At 41.4% G+C, this 22,355-nt stretch overlaps 1 protein-coding gene across 2 annotated transcripts in view; it reads right to left on the bottom strand.

Moving 5' to 3' along the window:
• The window catches only part of PRKCE (protein kinase C epsilon), a 468,053-nt gene that overhangs the window by 67,492 nt on the left and 378,206 nt on the right, over positions 1-22,355 (bottom strand). For both annotated transcript variants that reach the window (XM_049784348.1, XM_049784347.1), the window contains exon 11: positions 18,699-18,853. In XM_049784348.1, coding sequence (XP_049640305.1) covers positions 18,699-18,853 — 155 coding nt within the window. The remainder of the gene's footprint in view (positions 1-18,698; positions 18,854-22,355) is intronic.

The following is a 22,355-nucleotide window of genomic DNA, read 5'->3' as shown; positions in this document are numbered from 1 at the left end:
AGTGTCCCAACTCCTTGATGACAATGACTTTGTAGGAGATGGGAAGAGAAGGCAGTGGCAGGAAGGTGACAATAACCACCAGCCTACTACCCTCTATGTGGAGGACCCCAACCTGAGTCATTTTGGAATCAGCCAGGACTCACAGAGACCAAGGGATCAGCTCAGAAGTTCGTTCACACAGACTGTTTACCAGGTGGTAAAGCCACCCATTGTTTGCTAAAACAATCAGTGGTGTAATCATTAACCACAGGCCCTGAAGAAACAGAATCATATGACTAAACTGAGGAGAATTTGGGCTCTCCCTGAAATACATGGTGATATTACAACGTCCAAGATTTCTACTTTCTATGCCCAAAAGTTGTAAAGGTAAATGTACAAAATGTAATTCTCTCTGCAAAGCAGGACCAACTCTCCACCAGAGCCAGTCTTTGGGAGAGACTGACTTGACAAGATTCCTGCATCTGTGCCCCAGCTGACAGGATAATTCTCACAGAAGATATCCTCACAGGAATTTCTAAAATGGATGAAGGGCACTGTATACTCTTTCCTCATGAAATAAATCAATGATGAAATAAGCGCAGTGGCTGACATTCAGTGATAGATCACTGTAACAGATAGGAATGAATGATGTCATGGAGAGTGACTCACTGGATTTTTACTTTATCTCAGAGGGACCAATTGCCCCTCATGTGAATCTCAGGTTTAGAAAAGGTCCTTGTCTAAAAGCATAACTCCATGAGCACTGATAGCTGGGTTGAGCCTCGGAGTCTGAACCATTCTACTGGGCTCTCTTCTATATAACCAACCCTCACTGAACAGACAGAAGATGACAAGCACCAATCATTTGATTTGTTTTCTTTGAATACACACTACTCACTGAAATACAGAAATGTAGTCAGGAATTTCCCTGGTTCCTAACTTCCCGTTGGCTCTAACTGCCCATCTCAATGGGTTCTCCTTAAAATCTGCTCTAGAGTAACATGGCTTCCTTAGAGGAGTGTAAATTTGGCTCTCATCTGATCAGGCTTCATGTTGGTTCTCTAAACTCACATTTTTTCTCAGCCCCTGGAGATGTCTTCAGCTTTCTCTAAAGGTAACACTATAGGAAGGGGCAGTGATGTGGGGTCCTGCCTGTGACCTAAGAGGAGAAAACACACCAGCAATGCAGACAGGGCAATAAACTTCCTGTAGAGGGGGTAAAGGGAACCAAATGGCTGATTTACAAGGCTGTAGCCCCAAGCAGGTAAAGGGGCTCCATCTGGGGCAAGCCCCAGAGCACAGAGTTGGGCAAGATTCTAGAGAGAGAATAAAGATGAAGGATAATGAAAAAAGATCAATAAAGATGACCTCGCCTTCTAGAAAACCCACAACCCTGTGCCTGGGTCCATGAAAATGTTCAGCATTCCTATCATTGGGAATGTTAGGTAGGCACATCCTTCCATGTCACTATATGGTAGCCAGAGTCATTTCTAAAAGTCAGCTTATTTGCAGAAACTGGCAGGATAGGGCCCAGATGGCAAGGGTGGATGGGAAGAAGAGCTCTGGAAATAGCTAGATGCAAAGAGAGCCCAACAAGAGTGGCTGAGGTAGCCAAGTTCTGCATTGCAAATTTCTGATGAAAGCAAATCTGTCATTTCCTCAGCCTATTGGTCATTGCTATGTGTGTTTTCAGTGTTTCTCTAGCCCTTCCCAAAATCTTTGAACACTCTAAGTTATGAAATATTGCCATGGAGAGGTTCCTTTCATGAAGAACTTGCCTGGCTCTAACTCCTAGACCCTCCCTAAAACAAGTAGCCTTGTTTTGTTTGTTTTAGTACTTGCTCCTATCATTGTGCTCTGGGATCACTCCTGATGGTGCTTGAGGAATCAAATGGGGTGCTGAGGATTGACCTGGAGTTGGCACCCTCTGCCCCCACCCTCACCAGAATGGGTCCTTAGCCTGCACAGGTACACGATGTCATAAGCATACTCTCCATTGGCTGTTTGCACCTCTTTGGACTCAGCCTGGGACTTCAAACAACTGACCAGAAGAAGCCTTTCCAGGTTCATTAGTTAGTTAAATCCTTTATTGCATATCAAGTGTGCAAGTTTGGTCACCTTATTTTATTTCATGTCTGTCATCTGTGCCTTTTACAGGTAAGAAAATATGCTTCAGATAAATGGTGTATGGGTTCATTGTTTGGAGAGTAAGGATCAATTCTGGGGTCAGAACTGAGGTCCTCCATCGCAGTAGACTAGGGCTGCCATAAAAGTACTATAGACAGGAGGACAAACCACAAAAATGAATGATATCACAATTCTGAAAGTTGGAAGTTCAAAATCAAGATGCTAAGGTGACTCATTCCCTGAGACTTCTCTGCTTGGCTTGCAAATGAGTCTCATCCCGTTATCTGCACATGGTCTCCCTCCTGCATTTCCGTCTCCCACTCCCAACTCGACTTCTTTCTTATAAGGCACTGGCCATCTTAGATTAGGCCCTTTTCCTCTGAACTGATTTTACTTGATGTTATAAAGGCCCAGAGTCCATGGGCATTGGGGATCAGAACTCCAAATATGGAGGGACTCAGATTTGGAGTCATACCCCATTCTCAGCTGATACCCTAATACTGTGCTGGTCCCCATCCATTCAATTCCTATTTATAGAGACTCCTGGGTACCATGAATTTCACTCAGCATTTCTGCAAATGGTTTCTCATGTAATTTTCGAAGCCCTCTGGGGAGCTTGGCTTTCTAATTCCTATGGTGCAATGAGGCAGCTACATTTCTAACAGTTTAAGACTTTCCTTCCCAGAAAAACAGCAAATCGGAGGCCAACCAGGTCTTCTGACCCCCAAACGCAGCCCTTCACTGTCTCCAACATGCAGCTTTGATTCCTACACAAATCTACAGTTCATGGAGGCAGCAGAGGAGGGCAGTGGCTGGAACATGGCAGGAGTGGCTGTTTTTTGAAAGAGCACAAATCCCACAGATTATAGTGGCATCTGCTGCATAAAGTCAGGCAAATGATTAATGAGTTAATATGTGCAAAGTACTCAAAAGAGTGTCTGGTGAGTAACAAAGGTTAAATAGTTGCATGAAAACTATTCACAAAAGTTAATGAAACCATTAGCAAATGATAAAAGACTTGTTTTCAAATCATTGTTTTTGTTACCAAAGTTGTCATTACTTACTACTATCATGAAGGTTCCTAACTTCTGGATTAAGTAAGAGTTATGGAACACCCACAACTATTTTTCTTTACTTCCCAAAACTACACACAAAAATCTAAACTGACACATAAAGATCTAAATCTAACTGCACACAAAAAATGGGGAGAACAAAAAAAGAAACAACAGCAACACAATTTTGGAATCTGGAAAGAAACGGGAAGAGTGATAACTGATTTAGTAGATCGGAGGAAGGACTAAATCCTAAACCAGCAATGGTTAAAGTAAAGAAAAATAAAACTTACACTGCAGAATCTCCTGCCCTTTTACCTCACTCAAACTCAGGAATTTGCGATAACAAATAACCCAGTGATGATGAGGGTCATGTAGAGAGAAAGATAGAGGTATGATTAAAAAGCAATTATGAACTCAAATAGTTTTCTTTACATTTTTGCCCCTAAACTCATATAGACTTCCTACACAAATAAATACATTTTATTCTCTTGGTATAAAGAACTAGCTGTAAATCCTGGGAAGAATAGAATAATGGCCATCTACTAGGGCATCCATTAAAAGAAGAGGAATTAGAGGCCAGAGTAATAGCACAAAGAGAAGGACATTTGCCTTGCACACTGCCAACCCAGGTTTGATCCCTGGTATCCCATATGGTTCCCTGAGACTGCCAGGGGTAATTTCTGAGATCAGAGGTAGGAGTAACCCCTGAGTACTGTTGGGTATGGCCCCAAAACCTAAGAGCAGAGGAATTAAATGGGCATATATATTCTGCGAGCTGCTCATGCTGCCTTTTCTTTCAGGCAGCAGTTTGGAAGAGTGTTTTCTAAGGCAATCTGAGTTTTCCAAGTGCAAAGGTTATTACCTTTGCCATAAAATAAATACCATAAAATAACCATAAATGCCATAAAATAGCCATAGAGGTTCGCCAAGTAAATGGTCTGCCAGATAAGTCTACCAGATAGAACTAGAACATCAAATTAACTAAACATCAGCTAACTAGATCAATATCCAAATAATAGCTTCAGAAAGAAAAAAATAGGGAAGAAATCATCAAGGAAATAAATCAGATATTTTCCAGAACGAAAGGAAAAACTGAAAAAAAAATTGAAAGAATTTAAAATTAAATATCCAGGACCCAGTGCAAGAGTTATGATTATAATATATAACCACCATACTATTAAGGGTTATATATTAGAATATATTATATATAACAACATATAATTATGACATATAGTTATAATATTATTATATATCGTTATATAACCATTACTTAATCATATACTATATGATTATTTTATTATATTATATAACTATATATCATGTGTAATTATTAAATAATTATATATTATATTTATTATATATATTAGAATATATTTTTTTCACATGCCTTAGCCAGTGGTCCTTAAACTACGGCCCAAGGGCCACATATTGTATTTGTTCCCATTTTGTTTCTTCACTTCAAAATAAGATATTTTCAGTGTGCATAGGAATTTGTTCATAATTTTTATTTTTACTATAGTCCAGCCCTTAAATGATTTGAGGGACAGTGAATTGGCCCCTGTTTAAAAAGTTTGAGGACCCCTGCCTTAGACTAACACATTTGTCCATATTATGAATTAAGAATCAAACAGGCTCAGACTTCTTTAGGGTTTTTTTGTTTTGTTTTGTTTTGTTTTGTTTTTTGGGGTTACTTGGAAATGCTCGGGGGGTTATTCCTAATTCTGTACTCACTCAAGAATTATTCCTGGCAATGAATAAGGAATCAAACCTGGTGTGGATGCATACAAAGCAAGTGCCCTATCAACTGTGTTATCTCTCAAGCCCCTGAGCTCAAATTTCTTAATATCAACATTGGGAATAGAAACTACTGGAGAAAAACTTTTAAGTCTTTGCAGTTTTTTTTTTTTTTTTTTGGTTATTGGGCCACACTCGGTGACGCACAGGGGTTACTTTTGGCTATGCACTCAGAAATTGCTCCTGGCTTGGGGGATCATATGGAACATCGGTGGAATCAAACCGAGGTCCATCCTAGACTAGCTCAAGCAAGGCAGACACATTACCCCTTCCGCCACCACTCTGGTCCCAAAACTTTAAGTTTTTTTTTTGAGCTTTACTCCTCCATAAAGCTTTCTTTACAAGTGATAAAGCTCTCCAAAAATTAGTTCCCTGCTGAAGCTAAAAATCAGCTGCATCCTGAAGCCTAGAGCTTCTAAACTTTAAGTTTTTAAGTGAAAATGATATTCAGCCTAGAATTTTATACCCAGCCAAACATTTTATCCAATGTTGGGGATAAATAAAGATAACTTCAGACATAAACCAAAAATATCACAAAAAGTCCTAAGTTGTTTCATTAAATTGAAGAAGTAATTCAAAAGGAGGATATGTGAAATATATAAAGTAGGAGCAAGATAAAATGCTTAGTCAAGAGGGAAAGGAGAGCCAGACAATGGGTGTGGGGCAGGAAGAGAGAGGACAATGATTCAGAGCACAACCTTTCTGCAGACTCTGAGAGAGATTCATTCAGGAATATGAAAGGAATAACCACTGCTTTGACTGGAAATCCTGAAGGAAGATAGGGAAAATTGGTAGACAGTCACTGCATTTAATTCATAACAAGTACCTGAAAAAACCTAAATACATGAGTATGAGTCTTAGGCAAAACAAACAAAGGAAATGTATAAGAAAGGAAAAGTAATTATAGCTTACTATATGGCTTAGTTCCAAATAGTATGTCACAGTCAGAGTAACATATCCACTGAATGAAATAGACAGCAGACTCTATTGAGTGTGGGGACAGGGGTAAGGAAGGTCAAGTGTGTGATGTGGTGATGTTATGACAATGTAGTGGGCGTATGAATATGTGTAGAATTAATTTGCATTTTCCTAATAGAAAGTGCTGCCTAAAACAATATCTTTAAAAATAACAATGGGATTGGAGGGTAGTATGGGGTTTAAGACACATACACTCACACAACAATAGAAGAGTGTTGTTTATAAATAACTAGGTTCATACCAAACTGTATTAGTTAATGGGCTGGAGCGAAGGTACAGTGGGTAGGGCACTTGCTTGCATACAGCCTACCCAATTGATCTCTGGCTTCCCACATCTCAGCCTGCCAGGAGTGATTCCTGAGCACAGAGCCAGGAGTAGCCCCTGACCACCCCAGCATGTGGCCCCAAAACCAAAATCCAAACAAAAAAACCCCCAACAACTATGTCAGTTGAAAGGATTAAAAGTGGTTGTTTCTGGAAGAGGAAGTAGGGACAGAAAACTTAGAACAAACAAACAAAATCAAAACACCTTGTTGAAGAGATTGACTTTTAACCTACATATATATTTTATTAAAACTATATATTTATATATCATATATTTACATATGTTTATATTTTTGTTACTATATTGTGCAGACTTGGGTGGGTTACAGCCCAAATTTGATTTCCAAGTTTCATGCAAGGATTCTGATTACTAAGAATAAAGCTTTGATGATAAAGAGCCTGCAGAACATTTATAAACCAAGATGGGATCTAGGGTTACTCTGGCTCTTTTTTTTTTTTTTTTTTTTTTTTTTTTTTTTGGTTTTTGGGCCACACCCGTTTGACGCTCAGGGGTTACTCCTGGCTATGTGCTCAGAAATCGCCCCTGGCTTGGGGGGACCATATGGGACGCCGGGGGATCGAACCGAGGTCCTTCCTTGGCTAGCGCTTGCAAGGCAGACACCTTACCTCCAGCGCCACCTACCCGGCCCCGTTACTCTGGCTCTTGTCTACACTGCCTTGGACTTCCTTTGATTTGGACAATCTTATGTCAACAGTCATAAAATGAACTCTAAGCAATTTTCTTTTTCTGTTCTGTTTTGTCACAGTGGTGCTCAAGGGATACTCAGAATAGTACTCAGAGGTCATTTCCAGTGGCTCTTGAACTATCATGAAGTACTAGAGCTCAAATCTGAGCCTCTCCTGCCTGTGAATTTTGAGCTCCAGCCCTTTTATCCATCTCTCCTGGTCCTCTGAGCAATTTTGTAAGAGCTGTATTCGAGAAGATTAGGGGGAGAAGGAAAGACTTACTCATCTCCTCTTCCACAAATATAAAATGCGATAAAAAAAACCAATGAGTTTTAGTAAGTCATTTCTACTTCTTTTTTATTATTTATATCTTAATTTGAGAGTGGTTTGGGCCACATCTCGAGGTGCTCAAGTGTTATCCCTGGCTCTATGCTCAGGAGTGACCCCTGGCAGTGTTAGGTGTTGGGGATTTGATCCAGGGGTTGGTGGGTGCCAGGCAAGTGCCTTAAGTCCAATACTAAGGCTCCAATGAGAAAACCTTATCAGGCCAGGAAATGCCCTATGTGCCAAAAGCAGGACTGATTCCAAGGATCCAAGCTGAATGTTATGACCCATGTTCACCCTTGGGCCATAGGAATCCACATTTACAGTTCAGAGTACAACTCTCAATGAATTTTCTAGGTAGGCCTATCTTGGACAGCATGGAGACTTCAGTGCAAGCCCCAACCACCAAGAAAAATTCCTCTTTACAAACATTTGGCTTTCTGCACCAGAGAGGGAGAAATAAAAACATTAAGACATAGGTTGATAGGGAATTTTAACCAAATCTTTGTTTCCCAGTACTAATTTTTACTTGCTTTTTTATTATTCAAATTTGGAGATTTGGGTTGGTTATTGTTTATTTTTTATTTTTTATTTTTTTTTGGTGCTGGAGGTTGAATCTTGGGTCTCAAATACATAAAAACTGTACACTACCACTGAGTAATTCCATGACCTAGGTGAGTTTTTATAAATATTATAATTACAGAGAAAGCTTTTATCAAGCACTTCTTTTTTATTGTAAGAATTTATTCAAGAGACAATTGATTAGCATATTGAGGTAAACTAATATAACATAATATAGTAACATAACATAATTAATATAATATAATAATACATGTAAGTCAAAGAACATTTCTGATTAAAACACAATTTTTGGGAGCCGGGAAGGTGGCGCTAGAGGTAAGGTGTCTGCCTTGGAAGCGCTAGCGTAGGACGGACCTCGGTTCAATCCCCCGGCGTCTCATATGGTCCCCCCCAAGCCAGGGGCGATTTCTGAGTGCATAGCCAGGAGTAACCCCTGAGTGTCAAATGGGTGTGGCCCAAAAACCAAAAAAAAAAAAAAAACCCACAATTTTTTGTGTTAATAATGGCTTACATATCTTTCAATGTCATATTTTAGGTACATATTAACATTGAATCAGGAGAATACCCATCACCAAATATGCCCTCCCCCATCCCAGTTCCCTTTCTGCAACCCATATACCCCACCATCACCACCCCCCCCCCCCGGGGGCTGCTAGAGTAGGTAGTCCCCTCTTTGTCTAGCTTACTATTAGTGATCATATATCTGTTTGGTCCTGGTACCCTCCCTTGTTTCCCCCTCTATTTAAGAGGCAGAACTAGATAAATCAAGTTATGTGGTTTTGTTTGAAGGAAAGAAAAGCAATAAATTGGGGTACAAAATAAGAAAGAAAAAAAGAGAAGTCAAATACACTGAAAATGGGCGGAGTCTTTCTAGAGGCTTACAACCTCAGTTTGAGAGAGAATGTGAAAAAGTTAATTGAAACACCACTACAATACAGAAAGAAATATCAAATTAAATATCCAGTGAGCACTACAGCAATAAAGCCAAGCACCACACAATAGTCTTGCTTCTGAAATCAAATCATGCTGGAGTACAAAAAAAAAAAAGAGAAAGATAAGATAAAATAAATAAAATAAAATAATATTAGAGACATCAACTTCAATCTCTACACCAAAATAGAGACGTCAAAAAAATCAATCAATCGATAAATAAATCTGTGGGAAAATGATTGTTTTGTGCTTTTTTTTCTTTTCTTTTCCCCCCTGCATAGGCACAGTAACTAGTGGGGATATTGTAGAGGGAATTCCCTTGGCCTAGGACAGTGGTCGGCAACCTTTTTTTCAACTGAGCCAAATCTCACCAAAACCGTGATTGAAATTTATTTTGGAGCCACATTTTTTTTTTTTGGTTTTTGGGTATTTGGTTTTTTTTTTTTTTTTTTTGGCAGCACTAAGGGGGTTACTCCTAGCTCTATGCTCAGGCTTGGGGGACCATATGGGATGCCGGGATTCGAACCACTGGCCTTCTGCATGAGAGGTAAATGCCTTATCTCCATGCTATCTCTCCGGCCCTGAGAGCCACATTTTTAAAACTGAAAATACATCGGATGGTACACTTTTTAGTTTTAATAAGTTTTTATTGAGAATATTCTGCATGCAAGTATCCATATAGGTCTAGAGGATACAAATAACACAACTAATAAAACAAAAACTTTAGAATGATATTATTTATCGATAGCATTAAATTTCATAAAATTTGCCTTACAATGTAGAGAAAATTACATCCTGACAATGACTGACAAAGTCACAAATACTAATGTGAACATTGGCCTTGCATTTCCTTGGATAGTTTGAGTAAGTCAGGTTTGTATGTTGTTGTTGTTGTTGTTGTTGTTTTTGGTTTTTGGGCCACACCCGTTTGACGCTCAGGGCTTACTCCTGGCTATGCGCTCAGAAGTTGCTCCTGGCTTGGGGGAACCACATGGGATGCCGGGGGATCAAACCGCGGTCCATCCTACGCTAGCGCTTCAAAGGCAGACACCTTACCTCCTGGCCCCTGTATGTTGTTGTTTTTAATTTTAGTCACAATTCCAGGTTCTCATCGATGAGACCATTTCTCAATTTACTCTTGATAACATTCATGCTTGAAAATGATTGTTCGCATAAATATGTCGAACAAAACAAGGAAAGGACAGCAAACTCTAGCTTTTTTAGTTGATTATCTGAGTCAGGAATACTATTCCAGGTGTTAAAAATCAACATATCTTCCTTCTCCAGGTCTTTCAAAGCAGATCACTTGTGCTGTCAACTAAGTTCACATTTGTGTTTCTCCAATCTTTCTAAATTGGCACAAAGACGTTCAAATTTTGAGCTCCACAGTTCTTTGTTTTTTAAATCCAGAAGTTGCATTTCAAAGTTGCCAATGTCAATATTAAAGGGAGAAAAATTTAATTCCGTTACAATGGCATCCAGAGGTTTTTTAATAAAGGCCAACGTCACTTTGCTGTTTCTGAAATTCTGGAACCTCTTGAGAAAAGCTTCCCTCATATTTAAAAGTGCTGTTTTAAAATAGGTAATGTCAATAGCAGAATTATTTTCTTGGCGATGTTTCAACAGGCTTGGAAGGTGAATCAAAGTTTCTCTGTCAAAATCTTGAGCAAAAACAGATAATTTGTTTTCAAATTATATAACTTCTTCTAACATCAAAAAAATTGTGTTTCCTTTCCCCTGTAGTTTATGATTAAGCTGATTTAGATGTGAAGTAACATCCACCATGAAATACAGTTTTTGAATCCACTGATCGTTTGTTAATTCTGGATAGTGAACACCCTTCTCAAGGAAAAATGCTTTGATTTCTGATAATAAGTAAGCAAAACATTTCAAAACGTTTACCTTGATAATCAAAATGTGGTGAAAATTTGAAACCCTACAATATGGAGATGAAATAGGTAAAAGAGAAAAAACTTTTAACAATCTTTAAAAGCAAGAACAGTGTGCCAGAGAAAAGTAGTGATTTCACTAAAAGGAAAAAAAATCTATTGACACTTTAGTGTGTGCTGCGAGAAACCAAACTAAAATACACACAAAAACAAAAACGGCACTTTGTTAAAGGCATGTGATATATCATAAAGGAATTATGATAGAGTGCCTGAAACATTTTAAACATATTTTTTATTTAAGCATATTTGTTACAAAATTGAGGTTCAATCATAGAATGTACACCACCCTTCACCAGTGCATTTTCCCCACCACCAATGTCCCTTGTTTCCTTCCACTTCATCCTCCTCTGCCTATGTCAGGGGCAGGCATTTTACTTTTTTCTATCTCTTTTTTCCTTTAAGACACTGAGGGTTGCAAAATTTCCTTTATGACACCATGGTTTGCAATATTGTTAATTAAAGGGTACCATGCATGTCACTTATCCATTTTCAGCATCCAGTTCTTGTCCAGAGTGATATGTTCCAACTATCAATGTCATAATGTACCTTTCTCTATTCTAACTAAACTCACCACTTTTAATGGCAAGCTTCCTATCACAGACTAGTCCTCCTGTCCCTCATCCCTATTTTCTCTAGCTATTATTACTATATTGCCATTTATTATTCTTATATGCCACAAATGATTATTCTGTGTCTACACCTCTCCTTCTGATTCATTTCACTCAGAATAATAATCTGATGTGTTGATGTATGTACAGCTGATGCACTGTGCATGGCTCAGTGTTTTTGTGTAGTCACAAAAAACAGAAGTTGCACATCCATACGTTGTATCCACTCATTGTACGATAGACAGGATTCAAAAAAACTCCCTGCTTAACTAAATTCTGTGACAGGTGACACAGTAAAGATAATTTGTGAAATTCACAAGTGTGATCAAAACCAGGCTATTCACCACCCTGGGTGAGAGTATGGATGCCCACTACTAGCATCTTCTCCATGAAGAAGTGAAGTGGCTGTTCAGGGGAAGGGTGCTCTCTCACCTTGCTGGCAAGAGGGAAGAAGTAGTGCAGTTCCTGTCAGAGCAGAATTATGACTTTGTACAGCCCCAGTTGTACAAGGAATGGGTAGCTAAGCTTGTGTATTTGGCAGACACTTTTCATTTTCTCTATGAATTTAATATTTCTCTGCAGGGGTGTTTCACAAGCAGTTTTTACAGTGAGACATAAGATGGACGTATTCACAAAAGAATCTGATTCTGGGATAGCTGAGAAGGAGATATTGAAATGTTTCCACTCTTGCAAAGAATTTTTGATTGGCACTTATATTATGCAGAAAGTCATAATCAATATGAAAAACAGCATTTAAGGGCACTAGCTCACAACTTTAATCATGAGTACTCTGAACATGAGAATCCATGGAAAAGAAAATTCTGGGTTGAAATCCCTTCATGGAAGATGCCCACCCACTCTTGTGCAAAATAAAATATGTGTTTTAAAATCACTCCAGACACTGTATTTCTAAACCCCACGCAACCTGGTCTGAAGAAGCAGGGTAGCAGGAAAGAAATAATAAACCAAGCTAGCCAGGAAAAGATGATCATGGAGTCCATGGCCCTTTACCTTGTACTCTCTGTCTTGAGCCCAAAAAGCTAGAACACCTTTCTTTATTAAAACCAATTCCCAATACCAGGAGGCTTCAGGTCAAGAGAGAGAGACAAAAGTACATATTCAGTGGGCTTTTACATATCAAAGGAAGAGGTTTAAGAAAGGATGACATTGGGGGCACACCTTTGTTTAGGATTGATACTGGGTATCATCTTACACTCTTGGAGCGGGCTACAGGGCTGCACACAGGGTGTGCACTGACAGAGGCTAAGAGCAGAGTCCTGACTCCTGGAGCAACCGCCCGGCACACAGAAGAGCCAAATTAAAAGTGTAAAGAGCCACATGTGGCTCGCAAGCCGCAAGTTGCCGACCACTGGCCTAGGAGATACAGGGTTTCTCTACACCTTAAGTCTACTGTCATGGGATTAACTATAGACTCCTTGCATGATCATTTACTCTCCCCTTGTGCTTTCATGGTGTATGGAAGACTTCTGCTTCGTCTTGGATGGTAAAATCAGACCTCTGTATCTAGAGATCTTGGTGACTGTGCAGCTCAAGGAATGGAGCTTATGATGAAATCTTTGTGGTTCTAGCAGTTATGCTTTTTCTGTGTCGTTTTAATCCATCTTCTGTAGTTGAGCCTGGGATAAGGTCTTCCGTTATGTTTCTGGAAGACCCGTTCAGTTGCGGTTGTCTCAGTCAGAACTCTGGAATTGGAGATCTTTATCAACCACTTCTTAAGTGAAGATCATAGAATAGAGGAAGCAGAGACATCTCTTCTCCACAGCACAGTTCTGGCACCAGGAACACAACAGGTACCTGGGTCATACCGACTCTTAGGCAGGGATGATGGCAACTAATTCTATTTCCTTTTTTGAGATATCACCTCAAAGCTACATGAGAATGATCTATACCAAAAAGACTGAACTTCTAAGTGCAAACTTACTTCTCCCCACGTCCCCAGCCAGCAAAGCCAAAATCAGGTCCACCTTGAAGCACTACAGAATGTGGGTCAACTTCCCCCATATAACTCTTCCTCTCAAAAACAAAACAAAATATAACAAACAAACAAACAAACAAGAAAGAGTAGAATATCAAATATTAGTGACAATGTCAAGAAAAATGTATTCTGGCATATGATGGAAATATAAATTTGTACAACCTCAATGGAAAATGAATTAAAAAAAAGCAAGATATATGAACAAATATGAGAGGATGGTTAAAAGCTACCAGGATGCTGTTAGTTCAGGTAGGGGGTCTTTGTGACAAAATGGCACCTCTTCTGAGTAGGAAGCAATCCTACCTCACTGTGTTACTCCCTTATGTCCACAGTAGGCACAGTAGTGCAAGGTATGAGAGTGTCTGAAAAGCAGCAAAGTAGATTGTGCTGCACCTTGTAAGCACTGAAGGCCGCTCATATAAGAGCATGTGACAATAATCCCGTGCTTTGAAAGCATTCGGCGTAGCAAGGGGAGAATGAGTAGAGACCATGAGGGAGAATAGGAGTCAAGCAGTAAACTATGGCTGACTAGGTGAGAGGCCTGGAAGACCTCTTGAAGAAGAGACGGTGAGAGGCCACCTTGGAGTGTCCAGGAGAACAAGAGGGACTGGAGGTTGTGAAATGGTAGACCTCTGGGTCTGTCACTTACCAAGTTGGCCTAGGACAATTATTCCAACAGAGTCTCTGAATCCCTGAATCAAACGTGATGATTATAACTACACTAATGGTAATTGTTTGGGGGCAACATCTGATGGGGTGACTATATCTCTGGCAATGGGCACTGGTGATATTGAGACTTACCAGGTATATGGATTTGGTCATTCTAAAGACAAAAGTAGACTTATACAGAGTTAATCCTCTCCAGAATTCCTAGCTCAAAATTCCCCAAAACCTTGAGATTTCCTAAGTATCAAGAGTTATTATAGTGTCTTTTGCATGTGAACAGGGTAACTCTTGGAACTACCTAAAGACAGTCCCCTGCAGAATCAACCATATAACTCCAGGGTTGAAACTTTTGGTTTCCTGACCCCCATCAGCAAATCTGGAGACTGAATTTATCAACAGTGGTCAATTATTTAATGAATCAAGCCCGAGTAATGAGGTCAACACAAAACCCAAAGGCAGTAGCATTCAAAGTGTCTAAATGGGGAACACCTGGAGATGCTTGGTTAGGGCATGATAGTTCTGTACCCTGTTTCCATCCCCTGCCTTAAGTATCTCTTCAGATGATTTTCCTTAGATATCCCTTTGCAATAAATTGGTGGTCTAGTGAGTATATGAATTTCGTATCTTTGGGAATCTGAGTAACCAGTGGAAACTGAGGAAGCTACCCTAGAGTCTTTATCAGTCCATTGATAATCATAAACACATGGCAAACTAGACCTGAAACTGCCTCCTAAACTCTAAGGAGGGTCTGGTACATCCAAACTGTAACCAGTTGGTAAGAAGCACAACTAAGAGCTGGCTTTACCACTGATATGCATTGTTGAGGGTGGTTTTCAGGGACTGAACTCAAACCCGCTCAAAACAACATTATGTCCAACTAGGGGGCATCAGAACTGAGCTGACCAACTCCCCCCTGGTTATTCCATGTTAAAGCCTACACACACACACACACACACACACACACACACACACACACACACACACACACACACACACACTCACATTGGTCCCTTTGCATTTTTTTTTATGTTCAGGCAAGACCTGATGATTTATTGTGTGCACATTACATTTAGCCAGTCAAGAACAAAACTAGTCCAGGATGTTAGGTCTGGGGCAAAGGACTGCCAAGGGACAGTTTTGGAGGGTCTTTCTCAAAAGGTGCTGGTGGTGATCATATGACAGATCCAGTGAGATGATTTCTAGAGCACATGCTGTTTAGTTGTTGTACCAACATCCCCGGCCTCCACCTGTCCTTCCTTGCTTCTGCTCCTGTGGTCTCCATGTTGCACAAGTCTGGAAGTTTACTTGGACCCCTACCTCATCTTTTGTCTTTTGCGCTTCAGCCTACACATTCTCTTCTTCCTCCACTTCGTGCACATGGCGTGGAGTTTTCAAGGAAGACGGCACTACGGCACAGAGAGCCCTTTTGCATTCTTAACTTCACACTGCCTTAAAATACAGATAGTCTGTTTACCTATCCAATGCCTGAACCTCTGACCAGCTGGCAAGAAAGTTTTGGGGAAGAGATTTGGATTTTAACTAATTGAAGTTGAGTCATTTGTTGCCTTTTGACTATGCAGGATAGCAAGAACCAAGGTACTCTTAGAATAATCTAATAGTGAGTTTAAAAAATAAAATGACACAGACATTCATCCAAAAGGACATAGGCTCATCACTATTCATTGCAGTACTCAACACAATAGCTCAAATTTGGACTCAACCATGAAGCCCAACTACATTTGAGTGGATAATGAAGATGTGCTATATATCTAGAATGGATACACCAGGGGCTGGAGAGATAACACAGTGGTAGGGCATTTTCCTTGCATGCAGCAGACTCAGGATGGACCTGGGTTCGATTCCTGGCATCCCATATGGTCCTTAGCCTGCCAGGAGCAATTTCTGAGTGCAGAGCCTGGAGTAAATCTTGAGTGCAGCCACCGGGGGTGTGGTGGGGTGGGCAAGGGAAATACACCATTGCTGTAAGAAATGATGCAATCATGCAATTTGCTGCAACCTGATGGAACTGGAAGATCTCATGTTAAATGAAGTAAGCCAGAAGAAGGTTAAATTTAGGATGATATAACTTATATATGGAGTTTAGAATAACTGCATGAGGGAACACAGTGTTGTAAATGAGGGTTGTCTAGAACACTCTTGGCCCTAGCAGGGGTCCTCAAACTTTTTAAACAGGGGGCCAGTTCACTGTCCTTCAGACTGTTGGAGGGCCAGATTATAGTAAAAACAAAAATTATGAACAAATTTCTATGCATACTGCATATATCTTATTTAGAAGTGAAGAAACAAAATGGGAATAAATACAATATGTGGCCCACGGGCCGTAGTTTGAGGACCATTGCCCTAGAGTATAGTGAGGAGAAGGAAAGAAATTCAGTAGAGGAAGAGAAAGACAGATATGAAATGACAGTGGACAGATGTCAAGGGGATTCAGTGGCATTGGTCAGGTTAAGAAACGATAGAGTGAAATATCCAAACCACGAGTCAACAATAATGAATCATGAGACCCAAACTTTAACAACCAAACTTCAAAAGGTTCTTATTATGATGGCAGGCTAGGGCGGGAGAGGTAAGAGATGGCATCTGGGAACATTGGTGGAAGGAATTTGACACTGGTGGTGGGATTGTTGCTGAAACACTGTATATCTAAAACCCAACTATGAACTATGAATAACTTTGTAAATCACAATGCTTTAAATAAAAATAGTTAATAACTATAAAATGATGCTGAAGAGTGCTGGAAACAGAATTTCAGAGGTTCTAGCTTTAAGTCAAAGCCCACAGTGACCAGGACAGTGCTCCAAGGCTCAAACTGCAATTCTTTCTCCCATGGCAAATGAAATGTGGCAGGGGTCTCACTGGTGATGAAACTACAGGGATAGTGGAGGGTACCAGTGTGGAAAAAGTGGGAATCAACAGGCGCATTTGAGCAAAGGTAAGAACCCGAGTGGGTCCAGAGTTAGCAGGACACTCAGCGGGAAGTGAGCACTGAAGGGAGAAATAAGCCAGCGCAGACACAAACCAGGGTGAGCCCTGGTGAGTCATATAATGGTGGAATTCCATTGCCCACCCTCTTGTTACAGAGGTTACTCAGTGACTAATCTTCTACCAACGCCTGGCCATCTGAGTTAAAACTGACCAGCCGGGTGACTATCATGAGGCAGCTTGATCTGATCAACCCAGCCCTTTCAACGAGGGCCTGGCCTTCCCCAAAGTGAGATTCAAAACACAAAAGACAATCTCTCCTGCTGCTGTGAAGACAAGGTCCGTGAGGAGGGGATGTGGATGTGGAGGCCATACCAACCATGGTGTGAGCAGACAACCAGACTGGCAGCTGGAACTCAGCCTGAGCAGAGAGAGGGTCCATCACACCATACTCAGATTCCTGACCCCTTGGAATTGTGAAAGAATCCATGGGATTGGTTTAAGCCACGGCATCATGGCACTTTGATAGACAATAGTGTTCATGAGGCCCAGTGTGGAGGCCCAGAAGAGCAGGCTAGAGAGCCAAGCTGTACCATGAAGGCCATAGGGAGCCTCAGAGCTAAGAGAGGAAGCTATGAGATAAGGGGAGGAAGGGAGGTGGGGGTGGCCAAAGAGTTGACCTGAGCTTCCAAAGTGCATTTTACTAAGGGCATTGCTCCCAGGATGGGGGTCAGGAACATTCTGGGAGTGACTAAGATTTGGATTTTTTTTTTACCTAGACTGAAAACACAACGGAGTAGGAAGAACAAGCAATTCAAAAAGTTGACAGCCACTGCAAAAAATCAGAAGGACTTTAGTGTCCTTGCTGCTAATTATAAATATTTACTCCTCCCAGAATTCCTGACCTCATAGAAGGACCTGCGTAAATAGGCCTGAACTTTACTGGAAAATGAGAGAGAGAGAGAGAGAGAGAGAGAGAGAGAGAGAGAGAGAGAGAGAGAGAGAGAGAGAGAGAGAGAGAGAGAGAGAGAGAGAGAGAGGAAGAGAGAGAGAGGAAGAGAGACAGACAGACAGACAGACAGAGACAGAGAGACAGAGAGACAGAATATTTGTGTGTGTGTATGATGTGTGTGTGTGTGTGTGTGTGTGTGTGTGTGTGTGTGTGTGTGTGTGTGTGTGGTGTGTCCGTTCAGTCTGTTTTCTTGGAAGGGAAGGGGGATAGGACAATAAGAAGGACTGGATGATCTGTAAAGAGTCACTTCCTGTTGAATATTGTCTCCTTCCCTTCCCCTCCACCCCCAGATCATAAACCCCGAGGTCCGCCTCCTTCAGCAACTCCTCTGATTCTATCTGCTGGAGACTAAGCCAAACAAACTCAGGAAGTGGCAAGAGGTTGGGAAGTGGAGGAAGTTCATGGCACAGAGGAAAAGTAAAGAGAATGCCCTGATGTTCAAGGAAGGTGGGGGGGAATGAAGGTCACCCCAAGGTCGCATGGCGCCAAGCCTTTAAAATGTCATGCTGGGGCTTTCAATCAAAACTGGCACAAACAGTGGATCAGATCTCCCGGGGCTATTAAAATATTAACATTTGCAGTGATAAACAGACCCCAAAAAAGTTCTCTGTAAGCAAATTGGAACAAACAATCTAATGCTAGTTGCTAAGAGACTGTTTGGGCAGGGGCCAAAGCTAGTAGAAAATTCTGGACAAGTCTTAATTTTTTCACTCGCAGGGAGGAAAGAAAGATAGAAGAGACTACCTGTAGATGACTCCATGCTGGTGGAGAAACATGAGAGCTGACGTCACCTCTGCAGCATAGAACCGGGAACGAGGTTCATCGAATTTTCTAGAGCGCTGGATCTGGAACATGAGGTCTCCACCATTGACATATTCCATGACAAAAAAGAGGCGGTCCTGAGAGGGGAGAAGAAAAGGCCTATTAGTTCAATCTATGGCAGCTGCTTGCACAAGCCAGGACCCTGAAAACCTGAAGTTCCAGAAGACTTGGTGAAGAAGGCGAATGAATCCCAGCAGTAGAAGACCAGACAAGAAAACAGGGCACAAGGAGTTATTTTAAAATCTCTCTTCTGTCTTACTTGTCTGGGTCCTAGGTTGGCCTAGAGAGACAAGTCCTGAATAAGCAAGAAAAAGATGAGGCTTTTGACTTCTGCCTCCACCTTGAAGAGTGCTCTAGGAATACTTCTCTGAGCCTTTGTAAACTAAGTCCGAGTGCTGGACTGTGCCTGCTTCTTCCCCACCCCCAAAACATCCTTTATCCAGTCCCATAAGGAGTGAATGTTACCTTAGGGAGTCAGAACAAAACAAAACGAAACAAAACAAAAATACTTGAATAATATAATGAAGTTAAGTGTCGTGAGATGAGACAAGGCGCTGGATCAGCGGGATGGACCCTGAAGGCAATCATGCTTATTGATGCAAAAGGGAGGTTGATAGAGGAATGAGGAAACCCGAGAAGGGTCTGTGGCCACTAAGGCACAAAGGGAGCGACATAGCCACAGCCAAAGCATGTGGGGCCACAGAAGAAGCAGAAATTCTCTACCTAAAGCCTGTGGAGAGAGCACAACAGACACCTTGATTTCTGCCTCATCACATGAGCCTCCACACCAGCTGGAGAACATACTTCTCTTGTTTTGAGCCTCCAACTGCGTAGCCCTGGGAAACTCACATCCAGTGATGAGTCAAGAGCCCCCTTTTTTCATCATGACCTAGAAGCCTCATGCCCAAATCCAGAGCACTGGAGTGATGCAGGTCTGGAAGCAAACGCCAACGCAGAAGATAATCCACACACAGTGAAGGGGATAAAACAGGTTCAGGAACTCTCATACAGAAGCCTTCCGTTCCTCAGAAGGTGGAAAACCGAAACCGCAAGTGATTTTTCCTAAAATCTGGGGTCTCTATTGGGAAGCACCAGACCACGCTGTGTGGTGTAGAACAGGCAGGATTAAGAGACCAATCCAAAGAATGTTTCGATCCAATGAGTAACAAGCATCTCCTAAATAGGATGGAACCTGGTTAATACAACAATGACCACTTTCCTTGAGGTGGAGGAAGGGAGGAAGGGTCCTTCTGGGATCCCTTAGGGCCTGTTTCCTGAAGATTTCCCCCTCAAGGCTGCTTTTAGAGTGGCCAAACAACAGTCACACCTCATTGTCATTCTTCTAGTCACTTTATGGTCAGGGATGCTTAGGACTTACTCCTGATTCTGCACTAAGGAATTAGTCCTGGCAGTGCTTGTGGGACCATATGGGGATGCCAGAGATTGAACCCAGGTCAGCTGTGTGCAAGGTAAACATCCTCCCATCTGTACTATCACTATCACTCTGACCCCATCTAACCAGAGTTGTTAGCAGGGGTCAGGTTCAGAGGCAGAAGCTAAAATGGGAAGTGGTTGGTGAAAACAGATGTAGGAATGAAGGTACATCAGGGCTCAATACTGATGGAGCTGCCCCTGGGAAATACCTACTAGGGTTTTTCTGACCTAACGCCTGCGCAGGCAGGTCTGGCTCATGCCCTTGATTCACCACCTTGTTAACAGCTCTCTATAATCTGATTAGCATCTAAACGCTTTCCCTTAGTGGATTTTTCTGCTTGCATTGTGAGTAGTTGCACACATAGGACCGTTTGGTTATATAAACCTAAATCTATCAATCATCCATCCTACCAAATCCCACCCCAAAATGACGTGATCGTCTAATCTACCCTGAGGCCATAAAATAAAACATTACTGTTTAGGCATGTCAGGAGTGACTATAATTCACGTGGCCTGCCTGTTGATCATCCTGTGCTGATAGGAATTGACTATATGGTGACACATCTTTTCTCTCTGTTGTGTACTGAGCTTGAATAAATTTGCTTGCTTTGTTGTGGAACTTATATCTGTAATCTTCAGTTCTTTGCTGATCAAACACAAGAATTTGTAGGTACAGAAAGATTATATAGGCTGGAACACATGCTTTGTACACAGAGACCAAGGTTCAATGCTCAGTCCCCTGAGCACCTCTGAGAATAGTCCCTGGGCACCAAAAGATGTGGCCCCAAGCCAAAAATACAATAAGCTAGGTTCTTGTCACCATAAACAATATACTAGAGATATCCCTGATATCCCTCCGTCTACCCATCCATCTACTCATCCATCCATCTATTCACCCATCCATTTACCCATCCATCCATCCATCATCCATCCATCCATCCATCCATCTATCATCCATCCATCTATCCATCCATCCATCCATCATTTTTCAGTACCAGGGATTTAACTCAGGACCGTCTCCTCTGTGGTCCATGGCACTTGTAGGAAAAGGATGGACTGCAAGTCATTTTCACAGTCTCTTGATTGTACCCTTAAGCTCCTAGGTTGTGCCAAGCAGAGGGCAATGATTATAAGCCATCAGTGTCCTTGGGGATGATGATGCAGTTGAAGATATGGGAAATATCTTCAAAGAGGAAAATGTTAGTAGAATGCCTTAATAACCCAAGGGGTGAAAACAGGAGGAGAATAGAGTGCTCATACTCTGAATGAAGAGACCACAATTCTAGATAAAGCGAGGCAGACACGGAGAGAAGGAGCAGAGGGAAAAGGTAACAATAAACGTCAGGATGTGGGAACAGAGAATGTTTGAGGGCCACTAAAATGACCAGGTCAGCTAAAATAACCAAGTGGAAAGGTCAGGGGGCAAAAGGTAAATAGGGATGTTTGAGAGACCAGTGGGCCAGAGTACATTCTCTGTGTTTGCATGCAAATGGGAATGCACGTAGCATGCACTCGCGCGTGTGTGTGTGTGTGTGTGTGTGTGTGTGTGTGTGTGTGTGTGTGTGTGAGCACACAATGCCTGGGCTCAAACCTAGGGCCATGCCACTTAACCTCAGTTGTATTTCACCACTGAGCCAAATATTCAGGTTCCTGGGGTTCTTAGCATAAGCACAAAGTCATAGTGTAGCTACCAGGAGTATATTGGCCTACCCCACCCCCAATTAGCAGAATAATTTCCATAAAGATTGAGTAAAAGTGACCAACTTTGTTCACAAAATGATCAAGAGCGGACACCTAATTTATTACTGACATCTCTCTGGAAATAAGTCCGGAGTCGAGAATTGCTAGGAGTTCATACCTCTTTATCCCTTGCTACGATCTTTAGAATTATTCTCTTGGCAAGTATCTGCACAGTCTTTGGTCTGACTTGTCTTTTATTAGTTATGTTTTTTACCCCCCCCCCCAATGTCAGCCCTGTTTCTTCTCTTGTACAACTATAATCCAAAGCATGAAGGCTTCCTTGTCACCCATATCCCATTTCAATGATCCATCTCCCAGTCACACATTTGCACCAAAATCCTCCTTTCAAAACTGAATCCTTAGGCCAAGCTGTGGTCAAGAAAACCAAGATTTCGGAGGGGGACT

The sequence above is a fragment of the Suncus etruscus genome, chromosome 12 (assembly GCF_024139225.1).
Source record: "Suncus etruscus isolate mSunEtr1 chromosome 12, mSunEtr1.pri.cur, whole genome shotgun sequence".
In the NCBI taxonomy this organism is placed as follows: domain Eukaryota; kingdom Metazoa; phylum Chordata; class Mammalia; order Eulipotyphla; family Soricidae; genus Suncus; species Suncus etruscus.
Note: the sequence above shows the minus strand (reverse complement) of the source record. Positions and strands in the feature narration are given on the sequence as shown.